Source organism: Balaenoptera ricei, chromosome 17 (genome assembly GCF_028023285.1).
Source record: "Balaenoptera ricei isolate mBalRic1 chromosome 17, mBalRic1.hap2, whole genome shotgun sequence".
Classification (NCBI taxonomy): Eukaryota; Metazoa; Chordata; class Mammalia; order Artiodactyla; family Balaenopteridae; genus Balaenoptera; species Balaenoptera ricei.
In genome coordinates this window covers 19,790,908-19,808,057 of record NC_082655.1, presented here as the reverse complement: position 1 = coordinate 19,808,057, position 17,150 = coordinate 19,790,908, and the positions used below count along the sequence as shown (strand labels likewise).

The 17,150-nt window shown below is 41.1% G+C and overlaps 1 protein-coding gene across 1 annotated transcript in view; it reads left to right on the top strand.

Moving 5' to 3' along the window:
* MAL2 (mal, T cell differentiation protein 2) overlaps window positions 1-16,639 on the top strand; it is a 28,055-nt gene extending 11,416 nt beyond the window's left edge. The window contains exons 2-4 of the mRNA XM_059901767.1: window positions 1,656-1,826; window positions 9,615-9,770; window positions 12,067-16,639. Of these exons, the coding sequence (XP_059757750.1) occupies window positions 1,656-1,826; window positions 9,615-9,770; window positions 12,067-12,138 (399 nt within the window). The 3' untranslated portion in view covers window positions 12,139-16,639. The remainder of the gene's footprint in view (window positions 1-1,655; window positions 1,827-9,614; window positions 9,771-12,066) is intronic.
* Window positions 16,640-17,150: the final 511 nt, after the last annotated feature.

Genomic DNA, 17,150 nt, shown 5'->3' with positions numbered 1-17,150 from the left:
GTGCATGGGAGTTTCTCAAATACACATGGGGAAGGAACGACGTTCTGGGCCAGCATATGTCAGGCCACTCAGATGTGAAAGAGCTTTGTCTCTGGACTGTTCATTTCTTTTTCTATCATGTGAGATGTGAGGGGTTTAACCACCCTCGCATCTACTTCTCAGTTTCTCTCTGAGCCACTCACTTCTGTCTGTGCTCAGCTCCTGGAGTCTACTTTACGCTCTGTTATCGTAACAGTCTCCGCTGTGGTCCCTCAGCCCTCCACCTGTTCCCCTCCAATCCATTGTCACACTCCAGCCAGAGAGAAACTCCGAAACACAAACCGGATCATGGCCATTCCTGCTCAAGGTGATCTGAGGCTTCCCATTGCCCTTGGGTGAAGTTCGTCTCCTTGACCTGACCTTCAGGACCCTCCAGCTCTGTCTCCAGCTCGCACCTCTGGCCGTTCTGCACGTGGTGCCCGCTGCTCCTGCCACCCTGAGCTCTGCCCTTCAGCTCTGCCAGCCTGTTTCTCAGCTTCCCCAGACCATCTCAGGACGCAGCCCCTGCCCTGGAACAGCCTTCTCTGCCCGCTGCTATTCTCCCTGGCCCTGTCCTTTGGGTTGTTGCTTCTAGGGACTGTTTCCTGACTTTTCAGATCTGGATTTAGAGCCCTCATCGTGTGGACTTGCAGTGCCCAGTGTTTGCCCAGTTGTGACTTGTGTGAAGCAGCATTTTAGCGACTTGCTTAATTTTCTCTTTCCTGTAAGAGACTGTGAATTATGTGATGGTGGAGACCATTGTTTACCGTTTTATTCCTAGCACCTGGCACAATGCCTGACAGTAGGTATTTATTGAATATTAGATCTGTGAATATCTCAAGTACCTATTCTCATGCCCAGCACATGGAAGAGTGTCAGTAAATGATGGAAGATTTTATTGTTTACTGTCGTGTACAATAGCTGCTATTCTGTATATAGGCCATAATCTCACCTGTACAAGTAGGTCATGATGAGGACTGAAACATGGCCATTAGAAGCGACAAGTTAGGACGTTATGGCTGATCTTTGTTAATAGCCCCTCTGAGAAATGGTGAAAGCAGAAGCCAGTGGACAGTGGTTTGAAGAGTAACAGCAAGGAGAGGAGGCGGAGGCCTAGCAAAGATGAATTGGTAAAAATGGTGAACTGAAAAGGGAAACCCTTAGAGAGGGCAGTAGTTAGAGAGGCAGCGGGGTCAATGGAAAATACTTTATTTATTTTTTTAAATTTTTATTTTCTATTAGAGCATAATTGATTAACAATGTTGTGTTAGTTTCAGGTGTACAGCAAAGTGATGCAGTTATACATATACATGTATCTATTCTTTTTCAAGTTCTTTTAAAGGGAAATGCTTTTAGATGGTGAAAGAATACTGAGCCTGGCCGTGGGCTGAGGATGAGAGTCCAACAGGAAGGCAGGTGTGCAGAAATAGGCGTGGAGTCAGATCAGGTCCCAGAGTAGCAGTGCTGGCCTACACCTGAGAGAAGAAAGCTCTCCAGTAACCATAGAGACAAGTCGCTGGCGGGGTTGCAGGAACACGTGCAGGGGTCTGGGGAGGAGCAAAGGCAGTGGTAAGCCCGATGCAAGCATGTTCAGTTCTGTGGCCCAAACCTATTACCGTGTTTCGTTTTCCCTTTAGGTGTTCGGGGGACTCGTGTGGATCCTGGTCGCCTCCTCCAACGTTCCTCTACCTCTGCTGCAAGGATGGGTCATGTTCGTGTCTGTGACGGCTTTCATCTGTTCCCTCCTCTTCCTGGGCGTGTTCCTGTCTGGCGTGGTGACTCAGATTAATGCCAATTGGAACTTCCTGGTAAGGGATATTTAAGTCTCTTTCAGGAAAATGTGAGAAATTTATATATATCTCATTCTGTCCTGAAATGCTGGATGCCCTGTTCTATCTGTTGCCTCTAGTGGGAGAGAAAAGGTCAGAGCACAGAGGCCGCTGTGCTGCCATGTGGCCGGCCTTGCTGGACAGCAGGGTCCCAGTTCGTTCAGATCCTGTGGTGACGGAGCCGAGCCATCTCTCTCTTATTCCTTTATGAGTTAGATGACCTTTCCGCAAAGACTGTTTTTATTTCATACAACAAATGAATCACATTACAGTTATTGAACTATTGAACAGATGCCTTTGGGAGATGGATACTGTGCCATATATCTTAAAATTTTCCATTGATTCCTGCTTCAGATACTAAATACATATATTCTTTTCAGAAAACAAGTAGCTCTATATTTTACTCTCCAAATACTTAGAAAAGGAAAGAGGATATTTTATATTTATTTTCAATGCCTGTCCTAGACTAGCAAGAATTGCTACGTTTTAAGAAATGAATTTCCGATCGACACCATTTTAAAAATTATGACACCATTAAATTGGGTCAACTTACTTTCCCTTTTTCTCGTATAATATAGGGAGCCTCTTTCACGTTTGTGGTTATTCATTCTCTGGGACTGTCTCAAAATGGTCCCCAGTGGAGCATGAATTCCAATGCATGGTGGACAGTGCTTTAATGAAGTTCATGAAGAACCACCATTAGGTTTCCTTCACACTTTGGTGGTTAGGAACTTAAATCAGACCTTCAGTCGGGCTTTATGTATGTTCCTTTCCGGTGTGGTAGTATTTTATTCAGCAGCAAGGATGATATTTGTTCTTGTCTTATTTATAGACCATAAAGAGAACCATCATCCCAAATGTTATCAGCAGTGAAGTCTAAGCAAACGTGGCTGTCCATTCAATCGGCCCGGGGCAGATGGCATGGGTTAGTGTAGAGCTGAGGAGGAAGAGTGTAGTGTGGTGGTTATACTGATGCACAGGCTTTGAGGTTAGTCTGGTTTGCTTACTAACCATGTAGCCTTGGGCAAAATATTGAACCTCATTTCTTCCTCTGTAAAAACAGTAATAATAATACCAACCTCACCAGATACTGTCAAGGAATAATGGAATTCATGTAGGATAAAGTGCTCAGCTTTGTGTCTGATTTATCGTAAGTGATCAGTAATCATCATAAGTCCTTAAACACGCTGAGGCTTGGAGTTTGAAACTTCGAAAGTCCTATTTCTTAGGTTGCTGATACAATGTATTTCTGCATTTTTGCCTTGATTTCTCATTAACGATGAGAAAATATTTCTAATAATTACTCAAGTGACGAAGATCAAAAATCCCAATTTAAGTTACAAATAGATGCTTAATCTCCTTTTTCTAAATGCCTGGCTTTCCTAAAATAATGCATGAATGAATCAGTCAATCCCTAATGTTGGTGAGTGCCACCAGGCTCTTTTAATATCAGGCTTGAAGATGGTATTTGGCCAGGATGTACCAGTAGTATAGCCCTACTGGTACTTTGCTACTGGTTAATACGTAGCCATTTCCCCAGTCTACTGCCTCTTCCTAAGTGCTTTGCTCCCTCTCACCCTGGCCCTTTCTTTGAGACTTTCCTGGACCTCCTAATAGCCCAGCAACAAAAGAGTTAATATCTGGAAAAGTAGTGAGTCTCCAGGATCCTGCAGTGCTCAACGTTCTGTCTAACTGGTTGATGCACACGCCTTACCAATGTTTAAATATTTTTCCAATATCACTCCTGGTTTTATTAGACATATGTCCATACCCTCTTCTTTCCTTTTGCTTATATTGAGTCTTATCTTCGGTATTGAGTACAAGCATTAATACTAGGTTTCCTAAATTTATTAGGTTTAATTAGGTTTTCCACATTTGTATTTCTTTCCAATTTGTAGCATTGTATCTGATGTTCAGACAATAAAACGTTGGGTTTTTTTTTTTTTTTTTTTAATTAAACCACTTTATGAAAGGGACAATTGAAACTGCCAATCTGTTCCATAGGTCACCTGCAAAGTTTATCTTACGGCTTTCTAGCTGGAGTAGTCCACTCTTACTGAGGGAAGAATGGGGACAGCGACACACAGGACACAGTACAGTGGTTGTTAGTACACAATCTTGTCATATGGTGGACATACTTTCAAAGAGCCAACTCTGGCCTTCAAGGAATTTGCTTATACGCTAACATTGTATTTAGAAAGGGCTCCCTTGTTTTCCCTATTCTTTTGTGATTTTCTGCATACTTAGTCATTTTTGACCGCATGGCTGCTTTTGATAGATTTTAAAATTTATCTTGTGTACTCTCAGCCAGGTAAATTTTTGAGCCATGCATATCATGGAGTTGTCACCAGATGGTAACAAGTTTTAATTGCTGCATTCTGGAATTGTTAGACATTAATTGCTCAAAAAATTATTGCTTCCCACCCACCCCGTGATAACAGTTTAATGTCGCCTGTATGCCATGCGTGAAGGAAGAATGCGTGTTGAATTTATTTTCTAGAAGTATTCATTGTGAGATTACCTACAGTATGTATAGCTTCTAGTTTTTGTTGATCATGAGATTAAATTAGTATTCATGGTTGATGTCCTCAGTATTTTTTCCCAAGCTTTCTAGTGTTGGTGTAAATGGTGAAATAAAAATATGATATGTAATAACACATATTAAGTGCTAAAAACTTGCCCCCTTCTAATTTGAGGAAAGCAGCAGATTTTAATTTTGAGATGCTTTTTCTTCATTGTTTTTATATGGACCGGCAATAATACCATTTCACCTAACTTTAAACAGATGTCATATTTATTTTTCCCTTTTTGGAAGATGGAGTGTTAAGGAGAGATATATGTTAGAGAAATAAAAGATACCAAAAAAAAAAAGGCCTTGTACAATTAAACATGTTTCTTCCCTTTCTTCCCCAAAAGTGTAGCTGGCACACGTGACCATCTGCCTAGTGTGGAAATCACTTAATATTTTTAAAATGTCCTGAGCTATGTTTTCTGTCCCCACATTCATTTACCTATTTGACCTTACGGAAAACGATGGTTGTCCTCATTTTTACAAATCGGAAGACTACAGCTCAGAGGGACTATTATCCCTTTTTCATGTTGCCATTGTGTAAAACAGGATCCCCCTATATACAGCGTGGCTTTTTTTTTTTTTTTTTTTTTTAATAGTGAAAGTTTGACCTTGAGCTGAGAAGCAGAACATGGGCTGGAGATAAGAATGTGGGAAAGAGTTACCTGCTGCTGAAAATATTCAAGGCATGCTTGAGGCTGAGTTTACTTGAGGTGACGACAGGTGGGCTGCACTCGGGGGTGCGTGAGTGTTGGGAAGATTGGCAGAAAAGCAAGAGCATGTGACGGAGACTCAGAAAGGGGAAGGGGTCCTCTGCTAACGGGGGAGGGCCAAGGGCTTCGGACAGGTGGTCCACAAAGGGTGGTCCCTGCCCTGCAGCACCAGCATCGCAGGGGAACTTGTTAAGAATGCAGATTCTCAGATTCCACCCAGACACATAGAGTCAGAAACTCTGGGGTTGGTGCCCAGTAGTCTGTGTTTTAACAAGCTCTTCAGGTGCTTCTGATACACACTAACCTTTGAGAACCTCTGGCTTAGAGCAAATAATCTGCATTGTCCAAAACAATGAGTGAAATTGTGAGTGAGGAAGACCTTTGTGCACACATCCCACACATAGCAGGAATTAGAATAAGATGTCCAGGGTAGCCAAATGTAAATGTGGGTGTAGCTCTCCAGTGATGGGGGATATTTAATGAGCACCTAGTATATGCTTGATCCTATGTTAAGACCTAGAAATACAATGGTGTACAAGACAGGCATGGTAGTGGCTCTCAAAGAGTTTGTTGGAGTAGACAGTGGCAGTGAGGAAACGATTACACAACTGACAGAACAATTATAATTATGTTAATGGCCAAGAAGGGAATAAGAAGAGCGTACGTATCCTCTCTGGGCCACTGGGAGGCAGACTCTAAGATGGATTTAGAAGTATAAGAGATTTTTTTTTTTTTTTGAGGGAAAGGGGAGGAAATAACACCTTCAAAAGAGGGAGGATGTAGGATAAAGCAAAAAAGTCTTAGAGAGTGATAAAGTCTTGGCCAAATTAGTGAGAAGCTCCAGAGCACAGCCTTCCCTTTAAGACTCTTGTGTTGGGGGAAAGTGGCCAAGCACCAGTAACCGCACTGGGCCATCACTGGCTGAGGGCGGCCCAGGAAGAATGTGACCTTAGTTCAAACACAGCAGCAGATCTCAAATCCACTGAAGCCAAAGCTGTCAGCTAACTCTGCTCCCCACAGCAGAATGTCAGGTTCTTTCTGGAAGGGACACGTGTGCAGCGCGTGCCGTGGATGCTCTAGGCCTCTTCTTGCACCACGTGGTTCCACTTCGCCATACGTGTTTGCGGCCTCGCTCCTCCGGGGTTCCAGGGTGCCTCTCTTCCTGAAGCAGAAATTAAAAGAGAGAGGCTAGAGGGACAAACTGCAGCCCCTCTGACAGGAGTTGGTCTCAGAGCCACAGCTGGTCTTGGTCACCGCCCTCCTCCACTGACCATTTTAAACTCCTCTTGTTCAGCACTCATGTCTGCTGGTCTCCGAGGTTTACCTGGTGGTGTCATGCAAACCCTCCCTCGTGAGAGAGTGTAAGCCCCCTGGTAACTTTATCCTTTCAGGCCAGTATTGCTGCAGTTCTCCATTTTAGTCACAGTTGGGCAAGAGAGTTCTAACAGGGCCCCAAGTAGATCACCCGAGTTCCACATTGACTCCTTCCTGCCCTCCTGTGTGTCAGCAACCCTACCTTCTCTTGTCAAGATGGTGACTCCTCCTCTTGCCTTTTGATCCCTGAGCACAAAGAATCCAAAGTACACAGGCAGCAGCCATAGCTCATAGTTCAAGGGGATGCTTACTGTATCCTCTAGCAAGAGTACATGCCCCGGGGACCAGGACCTCTGATCATGCAGAGCCCAGAGTTGTGGGGACAGCAGTCACAGTCTTTCATCAGGTCAGTGGGAGTGATGACAGTAAGAGGAGAAACTCCTTCCCCCCCTGGTTCTCACTCTTGCAATGAGGACACAACACCATACTGAAAACTCGTTTTCACTGTGTGTATCGCATCCCGAAAGATGGCCACACATCCTCACAGGGTGGTGCCTCCAGGGGTGCCTTCAGCCAGCCATGCTGTCGTGCTGTCAGGCCAGCGGGTTCTAGATGGTGCAGCATACAAGGCAACTCATGGTCGTGGGCCCATTCCCACTCCTCCTCTGCTGAGAAGTTGGTCCCTTGGTCAGGTGCTGTGTTGAGTAGATGCCTATAAATCAGGCATTCTGTAAGTCCCTGGATAGTCTTGGAGGCTGAGGTTCTGCAGGGAAGAAAAGCAAATCCATACTCAGAATGAGTGTCTGTTTTGTGAGAATGAACCATTATGTCTCCCAGGGAGGTAGGAACTGAGTTCCGTCAATTTGGTACCAGGTGCGAATAGTGCCATATCAGGATCTCAGAGTCAGTCTCTGTTGCTGGCAGGTTCAGCATTAAGAAAAGGTGGTAGCTAGGTCAGCTTTGGCAATTGGGAGTCCGTGCTATTGGGCCTCGACATAGCCTCCTCCTCCCAGCCATGACCACTCTGTTCTTGTACCCATAATGCCACTGACCGGGTAGCTGGTGACAAAGGCTGGTTGCATCAGCTGGCCAGGTCATTTTCTCTACGTGCCATCCCATGGTGGATGCTTCTGGTGGGCGTGACCATGTAACAGAAAGGTCACACTTCACACTGTATGCTTAATCCCATATGTCCATCTCCCTGCTCCATACTTCCTTGTCTCTAAACTTGTAGCCTCTTATTCTCCACGGCCCTGACTAGCCTGCCAGACCATTCACCACTGACCACAAGTCTCTGTATGTTCTTACCTTGGGCCGCTTTGCTTTCTTAACAAAGTGTATGACATGCTGCACCACTCGTCGTTCCATCCACTGGGAAAATATCCCCTAACCTCTGTCTTTCAAAGCCAGCCCTGAATGTGGCTATAATGCACGTGTAATGCAGCTGCTGTCCCTTTTCACCTTGCAACAGCATAGCGTGCCATCAGAAACAAGTACAGGTGTTTCCTTTCTCCTTCATCTGGACCTAAGGGCTCCCCTCCCCCATGTGGCCATAGGTGTGGGCTGAGGAAGGAGGGCAGTCCCATCCTGGTGGGTGACACGGGGGCCTGCGCTACCTGCTCGCGCAGCAGACCTGTGCCCTCTAGCCCAGCTCAGCTTGGTCGCTGCTGTGCCCTTCCCATCTGAAGAAGCGTTGCTATGACTTTATGAGTTGGTGGCTTTGATAGAACTCCATTCATAATGAGCAGTTCCAGATACTTAGTCACTTGGTGTCTCAAGATCAAGTGTTTCTTCTCTCCAAGGGCCCAGGAGGACACCGGGAGCTGCTTTTCCAAGATGTGTAATTCCCCAGTACAACTTACATGCCTGACTTTAGAACCCCAGGAGCCTACATAGTGATTTTGTCACCACCATTGCCATGAGTTCCTTACTACGTCTTTTCCTCCATCACTCTAGAGCGCATAGGACCCTAAGGCTAGTACGGATAGCTGGATAGTATCCATACAGAGCTGGACGTGTAAGAAGTTGATTGGATGGTAACACCTATGAAAGCTGAAGGGGGAGGAAACAGGACTGGACAGGGAAAGCCTTCAGCACAACTCAGTTCTGATACTCCTGTAAAGGAGGAAGGAGGCAAAATTAGGCAGGAATAGAAAGGTGGTATTATTGGGGGGGGATGGTGTGGAGGGCTGGGGGACAGGTAATTGGTTGTGGGAAGACTCTTTCCGGTCAGAGACGCTACCATGCGTAAAGAGTATCAGCCCTGAGGTATAGAGTGATTCCTGGGGACCAAGATGAGACCAGAGTGGCTGACGTTCAAAGGGGAAAAAAGAGGGTGGCATCAGCTGAGGCTGGTGAAGAAGGCACATCATACCGAGAGTCGCAGGCCATGTCACCAGACATTTCCCGTTCCTTTTAAGATGACAACTTCAAATGGAAATAACAAATGGTGATTGTAAGGTGTATAATAATAAATGGTAAGTACCTGCTGTAGGAACTGTTAACAAAAATACACAGCGGTGTGTTGATGGTATATTAACTCACGTAAGACGATGTGAATTTTGAGTTGTGTGTCACATCCGTGCAGCGAGAGATAAATAACTTAATCACAACTGAGTTTTGTATGAAAATTTCCTCTGCTTTTTGTAGAAGTATATGTTTGTTTTGTTTTTTAGACTATCGGGAGATATGGTATTGAATTCAGTGATTTCATAGGCCCGTAGTGTATGGGCTGACAATCTAATGGATAAAAATAATAATTGCTCAAAAATAAAATGATTATAGAATGTGTATATAATTATATAACTATATAATATACAATAATAAAATAGATATTACAACTCTAACAAGATGTAATTTAAATGCTATTTTACTTGAATTTTAAGGGCAGGAATTCTATGGTACCTTAGTCTAAACTGAAATTATATATTTTATTCTAAAATTCAGTGGATCTGAAGGTTTGCCACTGTGCCAATTACAACGGGTCAGTTGATTTTCACTGGTATTCTAACAGCTTGACATTGCTGAGGGAGCCAAGAGAAATGGCAAATGCAGTTAAAGACTGTTGAAGTGTTCTAATTTTCCTGAACGTAAACTTCATTTCAAATAAGGAACGGAAGAAAAATCTCTTCTTTTTCACTGTAGCTGTCTCCCTTTTCCGCCCTCTTTCAGGATCTCGCTTACCATTTTACAGTGTTCGTCTTCTACTTTGGAGCCTTTTTGCTGCAAGCAGCTGCCACATCGCTGCACGATCTACGTTGCAATCGAACCATGGCTGTGCAGCCGCTCTTGAACGATGACAAGTATAACATCAACGTGGCGGCCACAGTAAGTGTTTGATGAACACAGTTTACCAGCGCTTCCCCTCCCCTGTCAAGGTCTCCAAGAAAGTCCTCCGGCAACAATAGTTTTCTTTAATAATAGCCATCAGCATTAGACATATAATAGCTGATTATCCGTACAATAACCTTATGAGCCAAGTTGTTACCCCCAGTGCTGTGGATGATGAAACTGAAGCACCAGGAGGCTGACATTCATGTAAGATCATACCTGTCAGCGGTAGTAGTTGACCTTGCACAACAAAGTCTACTTTGTGAAAAGAATTAATTGTGCTTTCTACTTGGTGTAACTTCAGACATGGTTAGGGAGATTTGTCCTTCCCTTTCTCTGTCTAAGTGAAGCTGCCCTAGTAAACCTCTACATGCTTCAAGTTCTACATTAATCCCCATTTCATCCATACACTCCAGTAGAAGTAAATCTTTAGTTTCTGAGTTTTAATGACAGAAACTAAATGCATGAGCCATTCATTTGTGACATTCCATTGAGTCCCTCACTTTTCTTTTTATTTCAGTATACCTTAGAAGAGAGGAAAACTCCTTTTCCCTAGTAATAGGTATCAAAAGTGGTCATTCATGCAGGGGCCAGGCCAGCCCAGTGTGGGTGAGTGAAATCAGCTGAGCTGACTCACAACAGGGGAACAACCTCGCTGATCAGATCATCGGATGAACAAAAGCATAAGCGAATTCCTAGTCAAAACAGAAACTCTCTCCTTTCGGGTGTATACTCAACATATAATTACAAATGCACCAGGCTTTTTTTTTTTCTTTTTTTGATGGGAGTCATTCGAGATGGAATTTATCAGAATTCCTGTGCTGATAAGGCACAAACTAGAGCAGTACTATAAACAGAACTAGGGGGGAGCCACGTGTATGCAGCCCCCCAGGATTCCGATATCACGGAGGGTAACATAAATTCATAATCTGCCACTGCAGAGAAGACATGAAGGACAATTGTAACTACCTATGAGCAACTCAGAGTGTAGTTAAGATTTACACTTCGAGATTTATCATTTAAGGGTATCATTGCTCAAGAAATTTTGAAATGTCCTGAAATTTTATAAATCGTGTATGAAATGTGATAGAGGGTTTCCCCAAATTTGACAGACCTACACAGTTTGCATGTCATTACAAATACGGTATAAAACTGAAATAAACTTTTCTAAGTTATTGAAATAAAACAAATTTTGATCAACCATGGAAGAAGAAATACTAGATTTTCTCCAAGATTACGAAATCTCTCTAATGCCGTTGTCTCATGAAGAGCACACTGTCTTGTGAAAAGGATATTGAAGAAAGTGGGTTTCCAAAACTAAGATGTATCAGGCAGGTCATAAAACAAAAATATTGTTGTTTTAGATTTGGGAATATTTGTGACATTTGTCAGCTTTTCAGAATTCGTGGTTGTTGTGATTTCTTGTTCTAATTAAATATTCACATTTGTACTTTAAAGTGGTCATTCTCATTCAACAGAAAATGCCTAGATCAGAGATGTATCAGAGAGACAACCAGGAGAAGAAGGGTGGGGAAAATAGCAGAATGGTAATTATGCTGTAAAAATGTTCTGTAGGTGGATCTGATATTCCTTCTCAGAGCTCTGGTTTCCTTGTAAAGGATTCCTGTACTACATCATAATGTTTTAACATATTTAACTGCTTTGGTAGTTTTCTATGAATCATAAACCCCAAAAGGGTGAGGACAATACCTATTATTTGTTTATATGTACCAAATGTACCGATGTATGCATAGTTGGTGCTAAAGAAATCCTTATTGAATATAAAGGACAGTGATTCAGAGCTAAGTACAGACTTGAGGACTGTCTCCCACGCCAATCTGATGATTCATTTCTGTGGATTTTCTCTCTTCAGCTCTAAGGTCACTTTCCATTGTCACAGAAATGATTTGTTACATCCTCAAGTCCTGACAGCTGCACTTTGCTTGGCTGTGAGATCACTGTGCAAATAGACGTCTCATCGTGAAGTTTTGAATATGTACCATGTTAGGGGTTTCACCACTGCTTAACAAGCGAGTCCAGTATGGGAAAAAAGGCTCAACCTAAGGCTGTCCACAAATGAGAAAATTATTAGGGGCTAGAACGTTTAAAAGAAAGGTTAATGGTGTGAGGGGATAAAATCATCAAGAAAAGAGAGGAATATAAACGATTTTCATTAGCGTTGAAGTATCTTTAAGTAGGCTGGTCAGTCTTCAGACAGTTGTTCCTTTGGACGAATGTTTTCTTAAAGTCAGGGTTATAAATCTGATGTGAATTCTTGTTTCTTTTTTCTTAGATTTTTGCCTTTGTGACGACAGCTTGTTACGGTTGCAGTTTGGGTCTGGCTTTACGACGATGGCGACCGTAACACCCCTTACAAACTCACTGCCTGTGTGTTAGTTTCATTTGTGTACTCTTTATGTCTGATCAATTTGGATACCATTTTGTCCAGATATAACAGCATCCGCAAGGTAATTTGTTTAGTATATGGAGAGAATTTAAGTATAAGTTTTGGTTCATTTCATGGATGGAATTTTAATTTTAGTATGATGTTAAACAGAGAAATAGCCTTTAGTTTTACATCTGTCTCTTTCTCTTTTTTTTTTCTTCTTATTTTAAAGAAAATTTCCCTTCACATCCATAAAATACACAGATATCGTTCGTGAAAAAAGGGGTATCTCTTGTGTTTAGTTACTGAGTTACCTGAACCTTAATTTTAATAGGTAACTCAGACTCCTGAAGAAAAACACATTTCAAATAAACTTCCCACTGAACTCTGTTTTAGTGTAAAACGGAGATCGACACTCTTTAAAGGTCCAGGTAGTAAATATTTTAGGCTTTGTGGGCCATTCAGTCTCTGTCACAACTACTCACCTCTGCTGTTACTACATGAAAGCAGCCATAGACAGTAAGTAAACGAGTGAGTGTAGCTGTGTTCCAATAAATTTTTATTTACAAAACCCGGCAGCAGGCTGGATTTGGCCTGTGGGCTGCAGGGTATCGTTTGCTGACCTCTGGTGTAAAACCTTGGTTATGGGTTCTGCATTTTATTGAACTGATCCTGAAAGGTAGAAAGCGAATTAGACAAGCCACATAGTATTTAGTCTTATGCAGTAATCACATTGCCTTTAGGTTAATGGTCACATACCCTTGAAGGGGCTATAGTTTCTCAAGCTAATTCAAGCAGAGTCTTGGGTACAGGAAAAAGTAATTTATGAAGTGAACCCTAGTTGCTTAATCCACCTAAGTGTTTCCTAACAACTGAGCAAAATGCTCATCTGGCATCCTTAAAATGAGAGCCCCGGAGACCACTAACCACTCCTGGAACTGGTATCTAGCTCCTGATGTCTTACTTTGGGTTTATTTATGCTTCAAATACAGCTGTTTACCCTGTGCGTGAATATACAAATATTTACGTGTGGATATGTGAGGCTTTACCCAGTAGAGCTCCCCAAAGGGTGAACTTTTTACTTCTAATTCTTTTACATGACTCTGAGTTAAATTTGAATAGAGTATGAAATATAACTTAAAGTTGTAGATCCTCACATGTTTAGAGAACAGTCCTGACATCTATTGAATATGAATAGCACAGAAAAGTATTTTAACCCACCTCAGAGACCCTGGTCGTGGTAACATGCCAAAATGGCTTGAAGGGGAGAACAAGTTAGAGTTAGGCCCCCAGCTCACACCACCCGTCCAAACAAGATACTTATCTCTTGCCTCAAGAGGGCTACCTCTGGGAAAAGAGGGCTTTTGAATATTTTATACTTTCAACCGTTTGCTTTTTGTCTGAATCATCCACTACAAGTGCCATGTAGAAGCTGGGCTGTTAGATTTCATGGAACATAGAACAATCTTGAAGGAGTAGCATAATCAATGATCAATGATCAAATCCTGTTTATGTGATAATCCCTTAGAAAGAAGAATCTGATTAGGGTTTGGTTTGTGATGTAATTACAGAGATAAAAGGTATATTTACTATGTGGCAAGAGGATATCAGTCTTGTGACTTTATACTGATGTCATAGCTTTTCTATAATATCCAACTTCCCTGGTTTTTCTAGCTCCATGCCACACTCTTAACCCTGAATTATGAATTGTATATTACAGAGTCATATATGTGCCATAAGGATATATTGTCCATTCCGGCTGGAATTGTTAAAAGTTAGTCTGCTAGATTTAGTTGTGAGATAGTATTTTTGTTTCCAAGGTATAACAGGTCCATGCTTGGTGGCATTAAATTAAATGATTTCATGAATCTGCTTTGGTGACACTTTTCTAAATGGATTGCTTCTAGAACATTAAGAACCAAGCCTAAAACTCATCTAACTGTGAATACTTAGAATTGTAAATTAATCACGATCTAGATTTGTGAGTTGACTGACAAAGCACTTGAACAAAAATTATGGCATTTGAGAATTTCTTTATATATCTTAGCTGTAAAAATGAGGAAGTGTTGGTTGGTTTTAAGATCTGGTAACTCCATGATGAAAAGAAATTTATTTTATAAGTGTTATGACTCTAATAAAGTATTCATTTGATAATCTTTTGGGGTCATCTATTTTTTATACAATTTACTTTGAAATTCAGTTAAAGGTTTGATATAAACTTGACAGATTTGGAGCTTCTAGACTCATAATATATAAGAGTTCTGCTTTAAACATTTCTATGTAAAAGACAGTCTCTCAGGAAATGCCAGTAAATCTTTTTTCTTTGGTGAAGGTTCAGGAGGTGAGTCTTTGGAGGTAATATTATAAAAGAAGTTTAAATGTACTCTATTTTATTTAAAAAGCATTTACATAGGCATAATATATGCCAGGCAGTGTTCTAAGCATTTTTTCAAATATTAACTCATTTAATCGTCATCGTGACAACTGTATGGAATAGATATTATTGTTGCATTTTAAAGACGAGGGAACCAAAACACAGACCTTAAGAACACCCAGGGTCACGTACCTAGCAAGTAGGAAAGCTGGGATTTAGACCTCAGCAGTCTGGCTGCAAAGTCCAGGCTCTTCACGGTTGTGCATCACTCAGTTCTCCCAGATTTTACATATTTTATATATCCAAAAATATGACCCTTTTCTCCCAAAGAAGTTTTTAGAAGAATGTTGAATACACAAAACTGTTGATGACAGATGTCATCTTTTAGAACTTCTTTTTTGTCACAACCAAGGGCTCATGAGTTTAGCTGTAAGAACTTAGGCGAAACCTGCATGATAGGGAAAAAGTTAGGTCGCTTTGGTCTGCAAAGTTCTCCAGAGCGCTTAGCTGCCTGAATTATTTCTCTGGTCCATTAATTCTGGTTATGGACCATGCGGCTTCAGTCTGCTCCATTGCCTTGCATCAGGTCAGTCCTTTCCTGAATGGGCTTGGCTTTCTGATCACCCCCTGGAACTGACATCAGAAGGGTTCTCTAGTCGGAGATATACCATTAGACCTTTTCACATAGAGTATGAATTTACACCTCTGCATATGTCAGAATCTGGAATTCTGGGTCATAATCACAAAGGTTCTATCCTCAACATCATGTTTCAAGTTTGTGACTAAGTGGACCAGTGTCTTAGGTGGCAACTTAATGTATTCATGGGGGAGGGGTCCAGGGTTTTGGAGAGAGGTGATCATCTTTAGAACATACGTGTGTGTGTGTGTGCGTGTGTGTGTGTGTATTTTAATGTTCGGAAAGCTCAGCTTTTTAGAGTGAGCGTGTATTAAGCTGTGCCCCGGGCAATAGGTCAATACAAGTTCCTCTCTCCAGAGCCCTGTTTTCTCGAGTCTTTCATGGCTTGTTTCCTCACCCTGTTTGGGTCTCAAGTCAGTTGTTGCCATTGCAGGGAGGCCCTCCCTGAGAACTGAGTTTAAACTTGAACCTCACACCAGCACTCCCTGTTCTTATTTTCTGCATTTTCTCCATGGCACTTATGACATATATTTTCAATATAGCATATATAACATATATATTTTGTTTATCCTCTTCTCCACTGGAGTGTAAGACTTATAGAAAGGAATTATTTGTTTGGTTTACAGCTTTATCCTCAGTGCCTAGAATAGAGCATGGCAAATAGCAGGTACTCAGTAATTATATATTGAATTAGAGAATGAATGAATATTAATGACAGTACCTTACTCTTGTGTTCCAATCAATATATTCTATAAAAATTGATCTTATCAGCACTTGAAAATTTCTAGTATAAAATGGCTAGGTGTTTTTCACCTAGCTCTGAATCTATTTCAAGTGAATCTTAACCTTACATGTTGTCTACTAATTAAATGTATGTATCAATATATTACAAAAAATGTTATATAATCAGTCTTCTGTAGCAGAGAAAATAATACATATAAAAATTAAACATTCCATGTAAACTCATTAGGTCTTTATTCAAACATTTTCAAAGATGTCACTGTGCACTCAACTGACTTAGATAATCCTGAAAGCATCATGAGAACTAAGAACTAATTGTCAAAGACTGTCATTTTTCTATAATTATGATGGGAGTGGAGGGCTATGGCTAGTAGTTTTGGCCAGAAATTATGAGTTACTGTTGTAAACCTAACAAGAGGTGGAGGTATCTATATAATGTGGCATTTTGATTTTTCATGTCTCCCAACCCCAAGCTTTATCCTTGGATATGTATGTATGAGAGATATTCTAGATGAAGGCTATTGTTGAATTCCCTGTATATAGTTTAATGTGCCATTCTAAATAGCCCTGATGTCCTGAGTCAATGTACAGTTTAGCTGAAGCAATGACATTCTGATGCATCAGTATACTGGGCCGCATTGCTTTTTCATGAAATTATGCATGTTATTGATCGTTAACTATGCCATCTTGCTGAATACATTAAAACTTCTGTGTGGAAATTTTTTGAAGTGTGAGTAAATTCATTTATTTATATACATAAGCATATAAAATATTTAACAGTGGTTGAATAAAGATTTGTTACTTTTAGGCAATTTATTTTAACAGTTGTCTCAATTTTTGAACTTAATACCCTATTTATGTGTATGAAATGTATGAACTAGTGTTAACCTATACTAAATATTAGTAAAGCATTTTAAGTTTAAATCATAAAACATAGTTAAAATATTTTCTTTCATCATTCTGTGTAAGATGTTATCTTCAATATTTCTTAAGGTGCAGATGCTCATTTAAGAGGCCACAGAAATGGATCATTGATTTGGAGGTCAGGAAAGTGGATTTATCTCCTTTCCTAGTTTGACAGACGTGTTAAATAAATGTCTTATTTAGACACTTATTTAGATAAGAGAGAGAAGGTGTCTGTTTTAGGGTCTGGCAGCCATAGGCATTGACTTTTCTCAATACCTTTGCTTTGGTTTCCTGGTGAGATGATAGCTACTCCATTTCTTTTGAGTGGAAAAG